The 22,299-nt window shown below is 29.8% G+C and overlaps 1 protein-coding gene, 1 long non-coding RNA gene and 1 other non-coding gene across 6 annotated transcripts; all 3 read left to right on the top strand.

Moving 5' to 3' along the window:
* The first annotated feature begins 796 nt into the window (after positions 1–796).
* Positions 797–4,915, top strand: LOC127148469 (uncharacterized). 2 transcript variants are annotated; one of them, XR_007819470.1, is made up of 3 exons: positions 1,160–2,310; positions 2,904–3,982; positions 4,461–4,915. It is a non-coding gene; the product is annotated as an uncharacterized LOC127148469 (long non-coding RNA). The 2 variants fall into 2 exon arrangements; XR_007819469.1 differs by having other exon boundaries at positions 797–3,982.
* On the top strand, positions 1,963–2,063 carry MIR156D (microRNA MIR156d). Its single transcript, NR_120729.1, has one exon. It is a non-coding gene; the product is annotated as a microRNA MIR156d (primary transcript).
* A 7,583-nt stretch (positions 4,916–12,498) lies between the features above and the next one.
* LOC127148468 (methylenetetrahydrofolate reductase 2-like) lies at positions 12,499–16,813 on the top strand. Of its 3 annotated transcripts, XM_051082177.1 has the most exons (9): positions 12,499–12,607; positions 12,709–12,776; positions 13,376–13,774; positions 13,972–14,083; positions 14,510–14,590; positions 14,676–14,853; positions 15,380–15,714; positions 15,930–16,082; positions 16,657–16,813. In XM_051082177.1, exons 5-8 carry the CDS (start codon positions 14,513–14,515, stop codon positions 16,011–16,013), a joined length of 675 nt encoding a protein of 224 aa, XP_050938134.1. In that variant the 5' UTR covers positions 12,499–12,607; positions 12,709–12,776; positions 13,376–13,774; positions 13,972–14,083; positions 14,510–14,512; the 3' UTR covers positions 16,014–16,082; positions 16,657–16,813. The 3 variants fall into 3 exon arrangements, with proteins under 3 accessions (XP_050938134.1, XP_050938135.1, XP_050938133.1); XM_051082178.1 differs by lacking the exon at positions 13,376–13,774; XM_051082176.1 differs by lacking the exons at positions 12,499–12,607; positions 12,709–12,776 and having other exon boundaries at positions 12,850–13,774.
* Positions 16,814–22,299: the final 5,486 nt, after the last annotated feature.

Here is a 22,299-nt window from a genome sequence, read left to right as displayed (position 1 = left end):
AAATGTTTCGGTGCGTAGTATGATTCTCCTCTTTTAGCTTTCTTTTGAAAAAGATTTTCTGATTATAAATTAAATTAGTTTCATATTTTTCAAAACTTTGAAAATATATTATACTGACCTCTATTAACTTATGATTTTGTATCTTATGAATCAATGATATATAAAAAGTTAGATATTTTCAAATATAGCAAAAGATTTATAAATTAAATACAGCAAAATTTCGGTTTATATTTTTTATAGATCGAAGTAGACATATATTACTTTAATGATAGACACTAATAGATATCTATATGACTCTATTGTATATAAAAAAATAACTTTTTTCTATATTTGTAAATATTTTCATCGATCGTTTAAAACAATTGTGTTTAGATATATTTTTTTATATTAGGGTAATCTATTTATTAAAGATAAAATTAAAATTCAGTCTCATCTAACCCTAAACCCTCAAACTTTACATATAACTTCATGAACTAAAAAAAAAAAAGAAATGTTAGAATGATCTAATAAACATACATTTTAAAAATCAAGAATTCTCTATACAAATAAATAAAATTTGAATATTTATTAAAAATTAACAAAAATTTAAAGCTCAATGGTTGATTAGAGAAATCTCAATTTAAAGATCAAGTACACATCTAAACTCAAATAACAAAGAACAAACTTAACTTGTAATTTAACCATGATATAAAACTTAGAAATTTAATATTTATAATTCGATAAAAATAAAAAAAAAGATTCAATAAATTAATAAATGAAGAACTAAACGGTGTATATGAAACTGATATTGTGACAAAGCTAAAGGGTGCAGAAGTGAGAATTGAGATTACAATTTGGGTAAACACAAAAATTAAAATTGAGATTAGATTACAATAACATAAGCTATTTGAGGTTGGTTGGTGTTGGCTGGCCCTACGCACTCCAATTATACCATTCTCCAACGCGGTGAGAAATATCTGCTGGCCCCACCCTAATGATAATGATCCTACGGCGGGGATTCACCCCTCTCTTTTTAAACCAAAATCTACGGTCAGGATTCACTCCCACTAACAACCCTCCGTACTCCTCCAACACGTACCCTCGACAAATCATCTCCGCCCATTTCTCTACTGACACGTATGTACATAGTTCATTTGATTACACAATATCAGTGTGAGCGAACTACCTGATTTCCCCTCCTTTTTATTTCCATTTTTTTAAAATTTTGTTTGCGTCCTGAAAGATCTCGATCCATTGTGTGTTTCCTCCGCAATAAAAACAAACCGCGAGTGGGAGATTTTGATTTAACTGATTAGATCATTTCCATCCCAACCTCACTGCTCATCGATCGGTCGGATTGGATCGATCTTCTTTTTCTCTTGTTTTGTTCTTCTTCTTCTTCTTCTTCTTCTTCTTTTTTTTTTTTTTTCTATTTTGTTTGTTTTGATTCATCTGTTCATATCGATTTCCCGTTTTATATTCTTGTTTTTGAAGAATGGTTGCGACGGTCGCCGTCGTCGCCGACTCGCGGCACTGTTTGATTTGTCTTCAGAAGCTTTTGATTACGTGTTGTCGGCACTGTTACCGACGTCCTGCATGGAGGAGAGAGAATCGAGTTTTTTCTTTTTCCTTTTTTTTTTTGGTTTATTTAATTGCTTATTTATTTCGTACTGAACCTAAAAACCCTAATTAATTTCCGGTATCTTCAGAAAATGTCTGTGCCTTCATGAAATATTATGTTGATGATTTGAATTTTGAGCGGCTTTATGTTGTTTCATACTCTGGATCTGGCTCTTATCGTCTTCTTCATCATTATCGGATGATTCCGATCTCTCTCTCTCTCTCTCTCGTCTCGCTCTGCGGATTTCTATGTGTATACGCGGTTTTTTTTTTTTTTTTTTGTCTCCGTTATACATGTGAAAGATTCTTTGCTGAAAATATTTGTTTATCGTTCTTGAATTTGTTTAGTCCTTCACCGTCCCTTGGATAATTTGACAGAAGAGAGTGAGCACCCAGAGGCAGTTGCTATAAAGTGTATACCAATACTTTTGCGTGCTCACTTCTCTCTCTGTCAGATTCGTTAAACGGATCGAGTTTCACAATTATTCTCCATCGATTTTTTCTGTTTTAGATTTTATATTCTTTTATGGATTAGTGAAATGGTTATTGGACTCAGAATTGTATGAATCGTATTTCTGCAGTGTTGTTTCTTTAGAAGCGTTGCTTTTCATGTTGCTCACTGGCCGGTATTATGGCCACGATCGTGAGAGAATACTGTATAACGGGACCTCTCTCAAGCCTACACAGTATAGGCTGGTCCTCTCCTAATCGGTATCTCTCTTTCTTTCTCTCTCTCGCGCTACACTTTTTTTGTTTCTCATGTTAAACTCTTTGTCATTTGATGTACTAATTTATTATTATTACGCGCATGCTTTTGATTTAAATTCATAACATCGGTGTCTGTTTTCTCCTAGAGTATGGCTGATGGGAGCTTCTCTCGTTAAATTTAATACTCCCTATGTTACCTAGAAAATGAATGCCATTGTTATTACTGTATTAATAATGGAGAATTTTCTAATCTAATTTCCGGTCATGTTTTTATGATTACTATGACTTACAATGCATTAGTTAATTGAAGAAACCTATCTATAATTACGTAATTTGTAAAATAGCAAGGCCTATTAGCCTTTTTCTTTCTTCTTCTTTTTGTATTTGTAGGAAATCGCTATTCGTTGAATCTTAAGACCTTTGCACGCCACACTATTTTAAATTGGCTGAATGAATTTCCCCATCACAATAGTTTTAGATCCTAAAATTTCTGATTTCACTGTGTAAAGTAACCTTTTTCCCCTTCTCGTGGCTTAGTGATGGTGATATTTTACTTTTTGGGTTGAATCTTTAAAATTTTGATAGCAAAATGTCAGGTTTATTGTGCGCGTTTTAATTGAGTAGCTGTTCAATGCTCGAGAATTTCCTTGTTTTTCGAAGTTTAATGTGCATATGTTGAGGTGACGTTTTTGCGCAATTATGTCAATTTTCCTCATTAGAGTAATAATTGTTCGTAGGACGACGTTGGACAAAATACTACATTAGGGAACAATAATTTTTCATACCCATCAAGGGAATTTGATGTGTAGTTACTCAGCTTAGGCGTCACATTACTCTTCAATTTTTTTAAATTTGCTTCATATGTAACTGCCACTTCTACTGATAAAGAATATTTTGTATTAAATGCAAACTTTTAAAGGCTATAGGATTGTTGTAGATACAAGTTTTTGAATAAAGCTAACTAGTAAATGCCCTTTTTATGATAATTTAAATGCTATTATATGCTCTATTTAAATATTTTCTATCTAGATCTTCTATGTTCATATATTTAATAATTTGATGGAATCTTAGATAATTAAATCAAGTTTCTCTGTGACTAAAATTTAGTTCATCCATCAAAGAAATATCACTTCTTTAGTGTGCGATAAGAAAATGAATAGAGGTGAAATACTGAATTTTAACTTCCAAACATCACGATATAGAATGCAGGTAGCTAGTGAACAATTGCTAGCTGGATAAAAAAATTGTGTTGTTTTTTGCTTTATTTATTCTTATTATATTGGCCGGTTGTTTCTTCATGTTGAGGTGATGGATTCCTCTTATGTTCCTTGTAATCTATTGGTGACATGTGAATCATTTTTCTTCTATAGGTTATCATTCCATGTGTGTCTAAATTTTACATTTTAGAAATTGTTTTGCATTTTTTTCCATCATATATGAGAGACATGGTAAGAGAGTTATATATAGGCAGATCAAGTTCAAAGCAGTAGAGGAAGAAATTGGCAAAGTATGTAGTTCTGGTAGGATCAATATGCAACCTTGAGATGGCATTGTCCGAAATTTGGATTCAACCTTGGGAGATGGTTCTGTCCAACCGGAACCTGCCGTTGACGTGAAAATCCTAATCCAGTTTGTAGGGTTGTTTATTCAAAAGCTGGCCTTTGTGCGCATACAGGTAGGATATCAACTGTGGGAATTGTTCGACTAACTTGAAAACTCTATCAGTTAGAACTTTATCTTCCTTTCTATCACAAAAGAGAAAATCCGTGCGATTATGTACCACAAGCCCGCCCACCTAACACTCCCATTTGTGTTTGGGATTCCTTTCTTATTCGTTTTCGAATAATTTGTTGGCTTTTTAAATTCATGCCATGATCAGAAAATTTTGAGTCCCATATTTTCTTAATTGTTTACCATTTTAGAGTTATTAAACAATGTCGATCTTTGTTCCTTCTGCGTACTCTGAAGTTGAAGAATGTTTTAATACCTAGTAATGCTTGATGACTTCTTCTCTTGCCCTTTCTCATCCCAAGTCCTCCAAATTTATAGAAGTAATTGGAACGTTGAATAACTATGTAAATGTATAGCCTGTTTTTTTCCCCTTTCCTTTCAGTCAAATTCTCCCCATCCTGAGTTGTAATTTTCTGTTGCAGTGGACTGTGAATGGAAATCTTTTGCCTTCACCTTGGTGTTGCTTCCGTACAGAATTGACCGATTAAAAAAATGATGGAATGAGAAAACCTTGAGACAAGTGGAACTACTTAATTGTCTACAAGGCTCGACACCGTTGATCTCCGTAGGTTGGATTACCAATATCTCAGTGGGACGACTCAACCGGAGGGTTGTACAATAGCCAAGAAAACACAGGAAGGTCTATTTATTGATTATCGTTTATAAACATCTTTTTGATTCCTTAAACAATCATGTAGGTCTTCCTCACTTTCAATCGGACTTTTGGATGGGGAAGCAGCAAATATAATAGAGGTTAGATTACCAATTTCTCAGTGTTGCAACTGTCGAATGTATCAGGAAAATGGCTGGTGATTTTACTTTGGGAATAGCTTCGTTACACTTTTTATGAGAAATCTGAAATAATTGTTTTTAATTATATTAATTGTCTTTTATTTCATGGTGACTTTTTATTTACTTATTTAGGTGTTTCGAGTGCTGTGTTTCAGTAAATTGAGTTCGATTTCTTGAAGTTTCGCGTGGAATTTAAAAAAAGAGAGAGAACTTTTGCAAACTTATTTAAGTTGATTTGCTTTGTGTGTTAGATACGCACAATTAGCCTAATCGTTTCTTGTCCTTTGTTGTTTCATGTTCCTCTCTCTTTTTTTAGAACAACAGAACTATGTTAGTTATCTTTTGAAAAAAGAAACAAAAACAAAATTTTGTTTGATAATTATGTTATTTCTTTCAACAAATTTCCTAATTTTCTTAAGTTTAAATTAAACTCAATTAGATAAAAAATAATATGGAATTTATTTAAATTTATCAAATATAATTTTATTAGATAAAAAATAAAAATATATGGAGTTCATTAAAATATTTTTATTATTAATGTTTTGGTGTTAAAATTAGATTTGAGATTTTATTTCAAATTAATTTCATTTTCTTTAAACAATGCTTTTCAAATTTAAATCAATTATTACGTAAATGTGAAATATTTAAATCAATTATGATGTAAATGTAAAATATTAAATTATTATGTAAATTTAAAATATTATAGATAATCTAAATGATATCTTAATGAAAAAAATTTATATATTATGAAATTCGTTATTTACAAGGAACAAAAATCATAAATTGAATTTTGAAATACCATATGAACATAAAAGATTTGAATTTTAAGATTAAGATAACATGTGTGTGTGTGAAAAATAAAGAAAAAGCAACTAAAATTTTTATTGTTATTCTATATTTTGTAAAATTTTATATTTTGATAATTTTTTAAAAATAAATATAAACAAATGATAAAAGAAAACAAATAGTATAAAATAATTAATTTTAAGAATTGAACATATGATTTATTGGACAAAAATTGTTTCAAGCATGTCTGTCTAGATGTATGTTCTTCTCCGTCGATTGTCCTTTCCTGATACGAACTTAGTTCATTGGTTTGATGGTATGGCTGCAACTTTTACTAACCTTCAAGGCGGAAACAAAGCTCTCAAAAGAGAATCTTATGGTGCAATGCCATATATATGTGCGTCCCTTCGGAGTTCTTGGTTAGAAGCTCTCTAATTTCCCCTTTTCTTAATGATACAATTGGAAGACTTTTTCTAGCCTTCTATTCTATACGTTTGGTTCTTGTTGTGAGTTCTTCTCTTGATTGACACTAGCTTTGTCTACTTTATGTTTTTAATAATACCTTTTGATTTGGAGATATGATGAGAGTGGTGTGTATTTACTAATCTAGCTAGTTGAGAGATGACATATTATGTTGCTTTGTTCTCTAATATTTTAAGAGAAGAAATTTTGATTCTCCATCTTACCGTTAGTTTCAATATATTTATATATAATTTATACCAAAAAATCACCTGTTCGCTTTCTTATTCCTACCATCAAAAAAAAAAAAAAAAAAAAAAAAGAAAAAAGAAAAAAGAAAAAAGAAGAAAGAAATAGAAGAAAAGTGCACTCATGTAATGCCTACCAACGTGTCTTTACATACGCTATTGTGATGCATCATTGACATACTATCTATTTCATAAATTCACACATTAATCTTTAATAATTTAGGCCAAATATTCAAAATATACATACAAACACACACACAAATAGATGGGTTCCGAACCTGTAACATTTTTTACCTTTAGGAATAATTAAGTATATAGAACATTTTTAGAAATATTGTAAAATTATAGATTTTGCAAAAACATAAAATTTTTTATTAACGATAGACTTTTATTTTTAATAAACTTTTATGGTCTATAGGTAATAGACTAATATTTATAACATGAACTCATATTTTTAATTGTTATATTTAATTGCAACTATTTCAGGAAAGTTTGAAACATTCAATTCAAAGGCCTTTAATTTAGTTCATCGTAATGTATATGGACCTATTTATGGGACTATCCCAAAGCCTTCCATATCAATCATTTCTACAAAATAAATATTAAAATTTTGATATATTTGATCCATAAACCAAGATTAACCTCTATCCAGTCAACTAATTTTATTTTTTTAGTATAATAGTTGAGGGAATAATTGAACTAAAACGTTTTAATCCCTAATATAAATTTTTGTTTTGGTTGTTGAGTCGAACATAGTAGACAACCACTTTTCTTGTATGAATTCCATGTAACATCTATTGTAAGTCAACAATTAATTATTAGTATTATTGTAAATTAAGATGAATTTTTGTTGAGTTGTGTAATTTTGAATGTAGTTCTACAATCTCTTGGCCTTTTCCACACTTTGGAACTTATGGCACAAAGGCAGGTCTTTGTTTTCATTAATGTGAAAGAAAATCCAAACATGTTTTATGAATAAAATAGTTGCGCGTCATCCTTATTTCATCACGGTGACTGATGTCATCTTTCCTCCTCACCTTTTTATGACTCTATTTATGGGGTCTTTTTCTTGGTCTTTGTCATTTATATTTTTTCCCCTAGTGTGGTTGGGTTGTTGTTCTTGATCCTATTCTTGCTCCCTTAGTCTACTTACATTTGGTCAACTGAAAATCAAACTATTTTATTTTGGTTGTTGAGGAGATTCCCCACCTAAAAGATTGAGAGATTAACTTTTATAAATCATATATTTCTTGTTCCTTAGCATGTACTTATACTCGTTCATCATTTGAACCTATAATTTTAGTTCAATTCTTTCTTTTTCTTTGTTATTACTATATGTTTTCGAATAACGTTGGTGTTTTGTGTTTTTTTTATTTAGTTATTACATTGCCACAAATTAAGACATTTTTTTAGCACATGTAATCGTAATAAGTTACATTATGAGTTGAGGTTAAAGGGAAGCTTAGGTTTGTATATGTAAAATGTGAAAACAAATTAAACATTTTGAATGAGACTAAAACGGACATTTTAAAAGATAAGAGATCAAAATATTGAAAGTATATAGATACCAAAATGGTTTTTCACTCCTACATGTTATGTTATGAAGTTCACATATTTATGAATCTTTTACTTTCGAACAATATGAGATATTTGATTAGTTAAGTTATTGTGTTTAACTTTTTTTTTCTTTTGGAAAGAATTAAAGGCATGTTCAAATTAATTGACTCTAAAAAATTGGCCATAAAATTAATGGATAAATTATCCAAGAAAAAAGTAGTTGATAAATCGTTGAAAACTCGGGTCTAGTGAAGTATATGAAAATTTGTTAGAAATAGAAAGGTTAAATTACAAATTTGGTCTTTATAATTTAAAAAATAATTAAGTTTAGTTCATATAGTCATTTTTTTTAATGAAATCTTATAAATAGTCCTTATGGCTTTATACAATTTTCATAAATAGTTTCTACGATTCATATTTTTTTATGAATGTTTTATCAAATCATAAACTAAATTCTAATTGTAAACTAGAGATGGAGACTAAATTCGAAAATTTTCAAAATCGTAGAAATCAAAACTTTGATGAAACCTAGTGTATGCATATGCATACCGTAATTGTGTTTTAGAAGAGTATTTATCGTAAAAGGTAAACTTTTAAAATAGATAGTATTGAGAATGGTAATAATATATAAAAGTGTGATGATTCTTGGGCATCAAGGGCAAAGAAGTTTTAGCTTATCAGAATGGCGTTGTTAGAACAATGGTTAAATTTATAAGTTTATACTCAATCAGTTAGGAGGAATTTGATACTGTTCTTGGGTTGTCAAAATTTCAAATATTGACATCTCTTTTAGTTTAGTGTATCATGCCTTCTAGTTTGGTCTTTTTTTTTTCCCAGTATCTTAAAATTGTCCCTACCATTTACATTTTTTTTCTAATTAAGTAACTAATAAAAATATGAGGATTCAACAAATTAGAAACTTTGTGGAGGAAGGTGTTGCTTGATAGAAATATGTATACCATACAAATGTTCATATATATAAATGAATTCAAATTTTAGGTTATAAAAATTAAAAAATAAAATAAAAGTAATAGTGGAAGCTATTATTTGAAAAAAAAAAAAATCAAACTCCTGACATATAAATATCAATTGTCGGGAGATCATATACGACTCCCGATGCCGTGAGTTGCATACGATCTCCTGACGCTGCATTTTTTGACATCAAGAAGGTTTCTCTCGACGCAGTTTGCCCAAACCTGATTTCGATGGACATTTATTTATGCATCGAGAGATTTTTCTCTGACGTTTCGTATATTTCTTGGTGATGTGCGTCGGAAAATCCTCATGTTTTATAGTTGCTACAATCACTTCATACGTTATATTTGTTTTGATTATCACCCTACTGGTACTAACTTGTAATATGTAAAAATTGAAATTATGAAAGTAGTATTTGTATATATCTCATTTTAAAAAATAACATTTACTACTAAGATAATAATAATAATAATAAGAAGAAGAAGAAGACATCTAATGAGAAAAGTAAAACAACTTTTACAAATAAATATTTTGAGGCCCAACCCTAAAAACCAGTTTATGAAAATTTATTTTTCCTTTCTGTTAATCATTTGAGAAAATTTGTGCAATCTTATCCAAATTTTTTAAATTTCATTTCTAATCTAAATTTTGTTCCTTTGTGCCAAAGCTTCCCAGTTATATTTTATTTCCAATCTAAATTTTATTTTTGTTCACACTTGGCAATTACCATTATTAATATAACGAGCAATGTTAGAAGAGGTATTTAAATAAAAATACCTATTTCAAAATATATACCAAAAAGAATACTAATGTATGATCTTGTTGAAATGTATAACAGTGACATTTCTGTACATATATTCTTATTATTTGTAACATGGGAACAAAACGCAACTACTAGAAATGTGAACTCAACTATTCAGACTATAACACCAATGTCCAAATATCATTTCATATATATATATAATGCATGAAAAATGTGTATATAAGCCTTCTAAACTTCTATATTATAAACAATATTTCTAAAATAAGTTAGCAATTCTTTTTCAAGAATAATTGCATTGACTAAATAAATTTAAAAATTAATAAATAATTATATATTTGCATAACAACATCATAACAAAATTGTTTAGTCATTAACAAATTATTTTGTATGGTAGTATATTCACTCATGATTAGTATATTCATAAACACGTTGTATTTGAACTTTTTTTTTTTTTTTTTTTTTTTTTTTTGTAAAATGAGTACAACAATTTTGATAGAAATTCAAAAATTGTAATGTTAGGGAGAGATGAGTTCATACCGCTAACTCTAATTAAGCTTAGGTTACTTATTCCAAAGTAATATTGGTCAACTCATCATATCCATAATTTTATTATTATTATTATTATTATTATTATTTGAAATTTAAAATTTGATTTTAATACGTCAATTATTAAAATACACATAATTTTCCAAGAAGGGTCAAGTTGGTGATTTGAGTTATAAGTCTAGTCCTACACGTTTTTATGAAATTTCTCTGAAATTCAATTCAAGCACTTCATTCTCTCTCTTTCTCTCTCTCTCTCTCTCTCTCTCTCTCTCTCTCTCTATATATATATATATATATATATATATGTTAAAAATTAATCTGTCTTCTATCCAATGAAATTTCCTTATAATTTCTTTCAACATCCTTTTGTCTTTAGCTTTTAAATTTTATTTTTTCTTTTTTTTGTTAAAAAAATCGCACACACGCCTAGAACACGTTTTTTACTAAACAATTTTACAACGTGAAAAAAATAAAACCAACATTTATTTATATCCTTAAATTTTCATATGCATATTAATATATTTTCGGATCGGATAAACTTCTCTATAATATTAAGAAAAAAAGAACAATAAAAATATCATTAATTTAAATATAATATAAATACCAAATATATATCTTTTTAACTTATTTATTAATTAATTAATTAATTTCTTTTTTTTTTTATAATTTTTGCACATATGATATTTTTATAATTGAGACTGTATATTTAAATTTTAGATTTAACTTAGTTATCAAAATATAAATAATTTTTTTAAAATATTTACAAATATAACATAATATCACAGTTTATCTGTGATAGATTAAGATACACCGTTAGTTGTTTTTATTTGGACGGTGATATTTTACTAGTATTTTATAAACATTTTTATTAATTTTATTATATTTGAAAAAGAAAAGGATTATAAAAGTGAAATTTGTGGAATAAATTTGTTTGGATTACTATCCAAAATAGAAGTTAACAAAAATTGGATTCATTACGTGGTCATCATGACGTCAAATTTCTAATTATTCAATTTTCTCTTTTGGTAAATCCGTTGTAAGACTCAAGTCGCCCTAGTTTTTTAAATATTATTTTATTACAAAAAAAAATATATTTACAAAATATAATAAAATATCATTAATATAAGTCGATAAACGACTATCATCTAATATTAATAGATGATAATTTTTTATGTTCATTATCGGTCGATTATGCAATTTTGTTATATTTATAAATATTTTCAGTAATTTTGTCATTTAGAACAATTTTCTTTTTTAGAAGCTTATTATCATTTAATTTTTTATTCAATTTAGTCCATAATCATATTTCTTATTTTTTGACTTGACTTGAAGCGGTGTAATGTACATCACACTTACCTAAATTAATATAATAGATATCTTTTCTTTAAGGTTTTCTTAAAGTATAATTTGGGATGGGGGGTTTGAACCACAAACCTATTGTTCTCATGTAGATGTCAGTTAAGTTAAAGCTCGTATTGGCAATAAATAACTATTTTAACTAAGCATAAAAGTAAGATAGCTCTCTCATTTAGAGATTACAGTCTTTTTTTTTTTTTTTTTTTTTTGACTTCGCCTTTAGCCTATAATTTTGGACCTTACCTAAGGCTACCCTCAATTATAAGTCTTTTCTTTATTGAACATTATCTACTAAATATAAAAGGAGAATGCTGGTTCTTTTTTTAGTGTGTCATGTATTACTTACTAATATTTATTTACTAAAAGAATATTGAGAGCCAAATGTGTTAAGAGAATGGTCCCATCTATTTTATTTCAACATATTATTTAAAGAATTGGTTAAGGCATTAGTTAAGATCTTTTCCTTAAAAGTTGACCCAGTGGTTAAGATCTTACCTACTTCCTAATGGAGTTGATTCGGGACGGTGTGAATCAAGGATAAATACCTAAGTTCTTTGGTGGCGCTTTTTGGAGAAAAAGAAGGCACTAGAAGAAATCTGGGCTTTAATGTCAGGTGGAAAAAATGAAAAATGAACTTTAATGTCGCTTTTCAAAAAGCGGATGTTTAATGTCGGTTTAAAACCGACATTAAAGCAGAAGCTTTTATGTCGGTTTAAAACCGACATTAAACATTCTCCCTTTTTTAAAAGTGACATTAAAGCTTATTTTTAATTTTTTTTTAATATTGTAAAAAGTCAATGGTTTCTCTCTCTTTTTTTCCCCAATTTAATTCAGCAAAAACCCTAGGGTCGTCTTTCCCTCCCATACGTTCTTTCTTTTCTTTTTCCCTTTCTTCTTCCTGTCCTTCCTCCACCCAAGCTCGTCGACCGCCAATTTCACGCACAGATGATGTTACGCACAAGCTTCGGTTGACGTTCCACCACCAGACGTTCACGCACAGACGACATTCGACCATCACAGACGACGTTCACGTACAAGCTTTGGCCGCGCCACCACAGGGATATCAATCGACTTGTCGGCGTTCAAGGTTTACCTCCATCTCGAATTACCTTCGACTAACTTGATTTTGAAGTTCGTATGAAGCTACTGTAGCATCTTCAATCTGCCTGATTATAATTTCTTATACAGATCCTGCTGGTTCGGCTGTAGAAGAAAGCAAAGAAGAGGCAGATTCGCGATCTGTATTTGTTGGCAACGTGAGATGAGATCTATGGTCTTGATATAAGCACGTTATTCTTCGTGTAGTTGGTCAAATGCTATTTCACAAGCATGCTAATCTTGATAATATTTCTTTTGCAACCTGACAAATTTAGTTTACACTACTTGCTAAGTTGTTTTGTTGTTAATTTCTGTAGATGAGCATATCCTAGGCGAAGATTAGGTTTACGTAGATGTCACTTGTTCCTGCAAAGCAATTGCTGTCTTAACTTACACCTTTAATCTATGTCCAGTCAAATCTAATTAGGGTTTGATAAAATGGTTTTGGGTTCCTTTTCCTTTCTTATGGTATTGAGGGTTCTACGAGCTCAAGTCAGAGATATTGCAATCATGTATCACTTGAAGGCTTGGAAGCGAGAGTTTTTAGATATATTATTTTGATCCCTGCGTTATGTGCGCTATTTGGACTCTTGCTACGTTTAGTTTTAACTTAAAGGGTTAAGTATTGATGTATCCATTTTACTAGAATTCTTGCCCTAGGTTTTTCTTTTTTCTTTATTCCTTTGTTATGTTGTGGATGTGCTTCTTCACCATGTCAGAGTAGATGTTTAACTTGTTTGTCTCGCTATGATCGCAGGGTCATTCATTTTACCCGAAGTTCTCAGTATTTGCTCTGGGATGATTGCAATATAATTCTATTAGGAAAATTACTTATTGTGTCATTAAGATTGTATTCAAGCAGTAAAAGAAAGAAAATTTATGTGTGTTTGAAACAAATTGAAGGAAAAAAAGATCAAAATAAAAGAAAAGAAGTTTCTCTTGTTTACAGAAAAGAGAAAAAAGAAAAAGAAAGAGAAAGAGAAAAAGAAATATTAAAAAAAAGAGAGTATAAGATGGAAAAGAAACCTTTGTAATTGATAGGGGGAAACTGAGTGACCGAAAAAAGGAAGAGGAAAAGGAATGTGAAGATTGGAAAAACAACATTGGTCGATTTAGTTCATTTGATCCAAAAAAGTATACATTATTGTGAACTTAGGTAAGGATGGATGGAAATGTGAACTAAAGAATGCATTCCTAATGGTTTTTGGTCGATTTAGTTATTGTGAACCTTTGTAATTTCTTCTGCTTATTGCAAACCAAGGATGCATTCCTAATGGTTTTTGGGTGCATAAATTGTTTTTTACACTAGGTTAATATTGAGATAGAGCTGATCTATTTAGTTGTTGATTACAGGGCTAATCGTCCTCAAAGCTACATATCAAGGACCATAGGTTGGGACCAGTACCCCCATGGTAGATGGAGTGATTCTAGAAATCCTTCATATGGGGCATTGACTGACTATCAGGTATGAATAACGAACTAGAACTTTTAATACATAATCTTTGTGAGTGCCGTTCATTAATACATGCTCTATGTTTATATTAGTTATATGTGTGAGAGAGAGAGAGAGCTGTAGGGAGGAGATTTCCTTTTACATCCGACTTCTTGTTGACCGCCAGAAAACATCTACATTAATTCAGGACTTAAAAATTGTCTTTGATTAGTCTGACACCATAACATAATCACAATATAATTCTGTTGAGTCGAATGAAGCTTATGATTTTAGGAAAAGATAATTTTCTAGAAAGTCAGTAACAACTCCTGTTGGAAGCTTTTGGTAGACTTTTGCCCCCAAATAACGTGTTAGTTTTTAGTGTTATTATTGCCAAGCTGGTTAGATGATTTGTTAGAAGTTTAATCAGAGTTATTTTTGCTTTGTTTTCCACTTAAGTTTATGCGGCCACGGGCACGTGACAAGAAGCTTCTTGAGGAATGGGCACTCCCATTGAAAAGCATTGAAGATGTTTATGAGGTACTGTTCCTAACCAAGAGCGTAGAGAAATTTTGTTACAACTGCTAGCGATCAACTAGTAATGTTTAGACTTTTTTTGTATCAGAAATTTATGAAGTACTGCCTTGGAAAGTTGAGAAGCAGTCCGTGGTCTGAATTAGAAGGTCTTCAGGCTGAGACAAGGATGATAAGTGAACAGCTTGGGAAAATTAACATGAAAGGCTTTCTTTCTATCAACAGCCAACCAGCAGTTAATGGAGAAAGATCTGATTCTCCTTCCGTAGGTAAATACAAGTTAATGCATTTGTACAATTAACTTTTTTGACAGCCCAACTGACCAAGTGTTTGAAAAAGTAGGAAAAGTACTTCAAAACAAAAACTGAACTAGATATTAATAAAAATGAAAGACAATATATTATTTGCCAAGTTACATATTGGAGGGAGTAAATTTAATATCCCCAAGGGAATGAAGCCCACTTCAGTTTCTATTCATATTCTTCTTGAAATCAGAAACCTGTATAGGGCCCATCTGTCAAAAGACAGTTAATGGTCATTTGAAGGGATGAAACACGTGTAGATGGTATGTAAACTTTAACCACGAATATAACATCTTAACAATACAATCATCATGCATGAGTCGCCCTTGTGTAGTGTAGGGGAATTATTATTTTCTTGTTGGAAAATTCAACACTTGGTCTCTACTCTTTTTGTAGTGATCTCATTAGGTTCTAACTTCTGAAATCTGTGCTAAATGGTGGCAAAATGTTTAGTAATCTGACCAATGTTGGGATGATTGATAATGATTTACAGGATGGGGTGGGCCAGGAGGTTACGTTTATCAAAAGGCGTACATTGAGTTTTTCTGTTCCAGGGAAAAGTTGGATGCTATTGTTGACAAATGCAGGGCCCTTCCATCTCTCACCTACATGGCGGTGAATAAGGAAGGAATTTGGGTATCCAACGTCACTCAAAAGGATGTGAATGCTGTAACATGGGGAGTTTTCCCAGCCAAAGAGATCATCCAGCCAACCGTTGTCGATCCTGCCAGTTTTCTTGTGTGGAAAGATGAGGCGTTTGAGATTTGGTCAAGGGGATGGGCTGCCTTGTATCCTGAGGGCGACTGGTCCCGAAAATTGCTTGATGAGGTTGGTACACTTGCTATATCTTTTCAGTGCTCAATTAATTTTGGTTTAATATTTCCTAAAAAATAACATCCAATGTTATGTGTGATTGAAAGGCTTAATTAGTAAAAAGATTAAATGTTGTTTTATCTACAAGGTTATTAATATATATAATGATAGAAGATGAGAAGGTATGTGGAGGATTATTATTGATGACGAAGCTATGTTATTTGTTTCAGATACAGAGCAGCTACTACTTGGTGAGTCTGGTGGATAACGATTATATCAATTCCGACCTCTTTGCTATTTTGGAGGACTTCTGAGATGAGCTCTGCTATTCCTTTCCATGATTCTAGCTTTTTGAGCATCATCATATTTTTCTCCCTGCTCAGGTTTGTTGATTTTTGAGCATCTTGATCTTTCCTCTGCATGCAGTATCTTGACTTGTCCAACTCTAAGGCCAACCCCACTAGCAAATCTTGCTGGTTTGGATATGTGAAGTATAGTTACCTTGCCCATATTAGATTGCCTTGGTTTCTACTTTTCAACGAGAAAAAGTTGCTAATAGAATAAAAGAAAAATAGTTGAATGGTCAGATTATATGACTGGATGAGCTCACCTAGAAATATATATCTCGTTTGAGTTTTGCATCTTTAGATGATAGTCTCTGTGTCTTGTTAAAAATAGGGGAAAAAATTCCGGCCCCTGGTTGGGAAAGAAAGAATAATCCTATTATTATCGTAACAATATGTTTTCTTTTATGCTTTACATGTTCATGAAAAGATTCCTTGCTTTGTTGTGACCATTTATATGGGGTTGTTTTGAGAAATGGCAGGTCCACATCGACGAGATGTTAATGAGAAGAGAGATTGTTTGTTCTGATATTTTGATATTTTGATATTTCTACTAGCAACTAGGTCATAACATTGTTACTTATCAATTCACCCATCTTGATGTCTTTTACAGGGAGTTATCACTAAACAAATGACTGCAATAGAAGAAATGGTCTCAATATATTCTTTTTCTTTCTTTCTTTTTTTTTTTTTCCAAAGGATGATCAGTGTAATAATTAAGCTTCATAATTTCTGTGTTTGGATCCAAGTTGTATATAAATGTCACATTATTAAGATTTCATTTTTTATATGTACAAGTAAAAGATTTCATTTTTAACTATTTGGTGTCATACAAAATGGACAATAATGCAAGGATTTAATAAAAATAAATTTGAAAAAACGACATTAAAGACAGCTTTAATGTCGGTTAAAAAAAATTAAAGACATCTTTAATGTCGGTGGAAAAACGACATTAAAGATGTATCATAAGTGACATTAAAGACATATTTAATGTCGGTTATCCACCGACATTAAAGATGAACCGACATTAAAGGCCTTCAATAACACCTTCAAAGATGTCGGTTTATAACCGACATTGAAGGGCTTTAATGTCGGTTTATAACCGACATTAAAGATGTCTTTAATGTCGGTTATAAACCGACATTGAAGCCCAACCGACATTAAAGCCCTTTAATAACGCTCGCAAAGATGTCGGTTGCTAAGCGACATTAAAGGCCTTTAATGTCGGTTTTAAACCGACATTAAAGGCCAAATTTCTTGTAGTGAGGAAAAATTGATAGAAGAAAATTTCAGTTAATTAGAGTTGAAGTTGAGTACATCATTGATTAGTATTGCAATTAAGGGGGAGTTTCGCCACACCCTCTAAATAGATATGATTATTATGTTATACAATTAAGGGGGAGTTTTGCCACACCCTCTAAATAGTTATGATTATTATGTTATAATATGATCATTCTGTTGAAATAATTCTAGGACAGTACGGTAATAATAGTGTATAAGTGTTGTTCCTCCCGTCATAACTATGTATTCAACACTTATTGTAATTGTGATTAATACAATCGTAACAAACAACCCCCAAGATATAGGATGTTTATTCATCAAACTGGGTTAACAAATGTTGATGTGTTGATTGCTTTTTTTTTTTTTTTTTTCATGTTACTATAGTTTAGCACTCTATATACAATTATGGAAAAAACTGTTATATATTACTAAAACCATTCATATTTCAAAGTGATTTAAAAAATATTGAGAGTCGATTTATATTAAGAAATCTTGTGCGTTCGAATCTTCGATCTTGTATTGTACTAAAAAAAATAACAATCTAGAATGTTAACCCAATTATGATGTACCAAATAATATAGGCTACGTTTATTTTAAATTTCATAGTGGGTGACAAGCCTATTTTATCAAATTAAAAATAAAAAAAATCAACTTAATAAATAAATTAATTTTTGACACATGGTTCGTTGTCTTTTTAATTAATTTAAAGAATATCTTATTATTATTATAATAAGATCTAAATTGAAAAATGTTTAAACGCATCAGAGAAAGAAAATCTTGAGTAATTTTAAATGAAATTAAATTTCAAGAAAATCAATAAATAAAAGGGACATTTACAAAAATAATAAAAGAAAAATTACGATAGTCTTTCCATAGTTGTTTGATAATTATTTGATAGTTATTTAATATCATTAATTACTTGTCATATTTGTTATATTTACGATAAAAAAAGAGCTATAAGTTGTTTTTTTATAAAAAAAATTCAAATAGAAAGAAGAGGCATTAATATAAAAAGTTTGATTTATTGGTGGACTTGGGGAGGCCACACGCCAAATGGATAATCTTTGAGTAATCATTTCTTCTTCTTCTTCCGAATGGCAAACTTCAAAGTTGAGTTATTTTAAAAATCAATTTGTGTAATTAAAATATAAGCCTAAATGCCGATGGGACAGCTGATATATATATACTTGTATGGTTTTCATTGAATTACACATTAAAAATACTACTTTGTTGGATGTAATTTGAATTTTGTTTATTTGCAGTATTTGTATCTTCAAACCTTCCATTTTAGTTCTCCTAATTTTTAAATTCAATATAATTAAATAGAAATTTAAACGAAATTTAAATAAATTTTTTTAAAAATAAAAAATTGACAAACTGTATATACACTCCCCTAAAATAATATTAGATAAAATTCATTACATTCCATTTTTTTATAAAACGTAAATATTTTGTCAAATATTCTACTTTTTATAATTCTTTTTTAAAAATTCAACACATTTAATTTGAAAAGGAATATATATATATATATATATATTTTTTTTTTACTTTCTAAGTACTTTCTCTCCCCCCTCTCTTGTCCATCTTCATCTCCTTTTTACTCTGAATTATATATTACTGTTCACTATTTTGCCATTTTGCGATCATTCAGAAATAAAAAAAAAAAAAAAACAAACAAAAACAAAAACCTTCCTCTAGCGATCATCTTCTTAATTTTGAAGTTTTAGTTTGGATTAGTCGTGGTTTCTTTTTGCTTCTATTTCAAGTTTTTTGTACTTTTTGGGTACGTGTTTCTCTTAACTTTTCTTGACTGAATTTAATTAGCAAAAGGATCTTTAGTCTTTCAACACCTCATTTCCTGATCTTTTCCAATTTCTTGGTCCCATCGTCCTTAACGAAGTATGATGGAGAAGATGAAGATGGAAAAAGAAAGGGAGAGAAAGTTATTAAATATGTCATTTCATTTTACTATACGTGAGAATAACCTTTTTTAAACTCTGTAACAATTTGAATATTTTGTAGTTTTTCAAATTTTGTTTCTTTTTTAAAAATGTTCCTTGAATATTAGAAATAAAAGATGAAAGCTTTTAGTGTGTAAAAATTCTAAGAAAAAGGAAGTGTGATTTGACTAGGTAAGGGCTTGGTCTTTATTTTAATAATAAGTTTAATTCTCATTTTGTTTTATCATTATCAAATGCCTTTTTTTTTCTTTTTTTTTGTTATACTCAAGGAATTGGGAAAACGAAAATTTTTGAACAAAGACAGTTGTCAAGAGCCTATTGGTTTCATATCTAATTTTAAGACTTTCTTTCCAATTTTCACAAGTACGTCAAAAGATCATGTCATTTTATTGACGTCATAATTTGGAGAAGAAAATGTTTATAAAGAAAAAGAAAAAGAAAAAGAAAAAGAAAAAAGAGTTTCATTTTCTTAAGAAATAAAATTTCATATTTATGTAACAACCTTCTAGAAAATATAATTAATCCATAAAATATTTTTATACTATATAGAACAGTTTTAAAAACGGAAAAAGCTTACGAAGCTCACAATGAAAATATAAATAATACCCCAATATTCAACACACGATTAATAGATCACATACGCGCATGAATAATCTTCTTTTAATGATCGTGTAATACAGTTTAAATGAATGGTCTACAATCGTTTAGGTCATGATACACAATCGTGGAGTTCTTTTAATGATGGAAAAAATGTTTCAATTTTAAACGATTGTGTTGACTATGATAGCAATCGTTTAAATTATAACCACACAATCGTGTAGTTCTTTTTAAACAATAGAAAAAAAAGACTTCAAATATAAACGATTGTGATGACCATGCTAAACGATCGTGTTAACTATGGTAAGCAATCGTTTAGATCATATTCAACACGACCATGTGTAGTTCCTTTTAAACAATGAAAAAAGTCCTTCAATTTAAACGATCGTGTTGACTAGGGTAAACGATTTTGTTGACAATGGTAAATGATTGTTTAGATCTTGTCAAAATGATATTCAAACGATCTTGATATTTTCGAACATGAAGAAGATGAACTAGCTTCAAAAAAAATTTCAAAAAATTGGAGATTTAAATAGAAAAATAAATCGTTTAAAAAATAGAATGAAGAAAATCTGGAGAAAAGAAGAAAAAACCTTGAATTAGGAAAATATTCTATGCACCTTTATTTTTTTTTGTTACACAACTAGTAAATATTTTTTGATTTTATTACATTTATGTAAATTAAGCTTTATATATCGATTTTTAATTTGATGAAAGAAATTTAAGATTTACCAAACCATTAGTTTATTAATTCTTTATTTACCATATAGTTGAATAAATTCATAGATTCATTTTGATAAGAACAATTTAAATTGGAAAAGACAATCTCTACCTGACTAAATAAAGACTAGGAATATTATAAAATAAAATGAACTATGTATGTGTGTGTGTATATATATATATATAGCTACAAAATGATGGTTCCACAGACGTGTACAAAACAAATTGTTTAGAAATAAACAAATACTGGGAATTTGACCTCCATTTTGAAGTCAACATAGAAAACGCGAAAAAAGAGCCGAAATTTCAAAAATTATATTCACATTTTTTTAATTTATATACATATACATATATATATATATATATATATATATATATATATATAAATTCTATATATTTTTCATAAATCCTTTTTATGGATAAAGTTGTCTGTTTCCTATATATTTGGTGAACCTAAAATATAGCTTAAATTAAAATTAAAAACTATACCTACAAAGTAAATAAAAGAATATGCTAATACCCATTAGTACTTAAAGCATGAGGACTACATATACCCACGTTTGTGAAGAAGATGATAAACAAATTGTTATATTTTCAGTCTTTTGTAAAATATATTTGTAAAGTTGCTCATTTGGTGTAGAAGTGTAATGTGCAGTAATAATGTTGTATGGAACAGTGGCATGAAACATAATGAAAAATCTACCTCCATATGTTTTGCTACTGTAGATTCACGAAAGATGGGAGATTTTGAGCTAATATGTAATATCGAATGACCATCACAAAATAAATTTAATTATGGTACGAGAGTGATTCACTCCAAGATGCAATAGAATTCTTGGAGTGATACTCGACCTTTGCAGATGAATGGTTTTCAGATAGAAGTTTCAAAACCTAATAGAGGTATAAAAGAACTCGAGCTAGCGAAGAAGGATTACTTGAACAACTTTTTAATAACAAACTACAAGAATTACACCATAAACAATGCTCTTGTGATAGTGGTTGTAGCTAGAAACTGAACCAAAACGAACACCATATATAGTTCGAGCTACGTAAATGACAAGTAATATGAGATGTTCTATTGCAATAGCATTCAAGATTTATCAACAAACAGCAAGTATTCGATGTTAGGCAATGATTTTACTCGATTGGAAACCCTGCAAAGTTTTCCACCTAAGTGCCCAAATTTCTAAATTGATGTCAAGAGTGTACATTCGGTGACAAATTAGAAAACCACCATATGCCATTTCAAGCAACATCAACATCAAGAAAATATTTCAAATTAAATTAGCCAAATCCTTCATGTCAAAAGCATTCATTTAAATATTTTTTAAAATGAAACAACAAAGCAAGAATCATTTCTAGAAATAATAAAATACTCAACACTAGGTCACTAAATTGAACTCTAGTGCAATGTAAAGGTGAGTAACAGGTCCATATTTATTCAATGATGCAACGTATTGATTAGCAAACCAATGACAACAAAAAGGTTAGCGGTGAGCCATATAAATATTTCTTGAGACAACATATCCTAATCGATGGATTGTGAGAAAAATCATTTGTAATTTCATGTACGCCTTCTTTGCCGGGATCAACCTGATTTATGTGAGCATTCATCGGTTAACCTCCCAGGTAAGATCTTCTGATAATATATTTGGATTACATTGTCTAAAAATGTTTTTCATAGACAAGTTTTGTTC

The sequence above is a fragment of the Cucumis melo genome, chromosome 3 (assembly GCF_025177605.1).
Source record: "Cucumis melo cultivar AY chromosome 3, USDA_Cmelo_AY_1.0, whole genome shotgun sequence".
In the NCBI taxonomy this organism is placed as follows: domain Eukaryota; kingdom Viridiplantae; phylum Streptophyta; class Magnoliopsida; order Cucurbitales; family Cucurbitaceae; genus Cucumis; species Cucumis melo.
The sequence above is the reverse complement of the archived record's forward strand: the minus strand, read 5'-3'. Positions and strand labels throughout refer to the sequence as shown.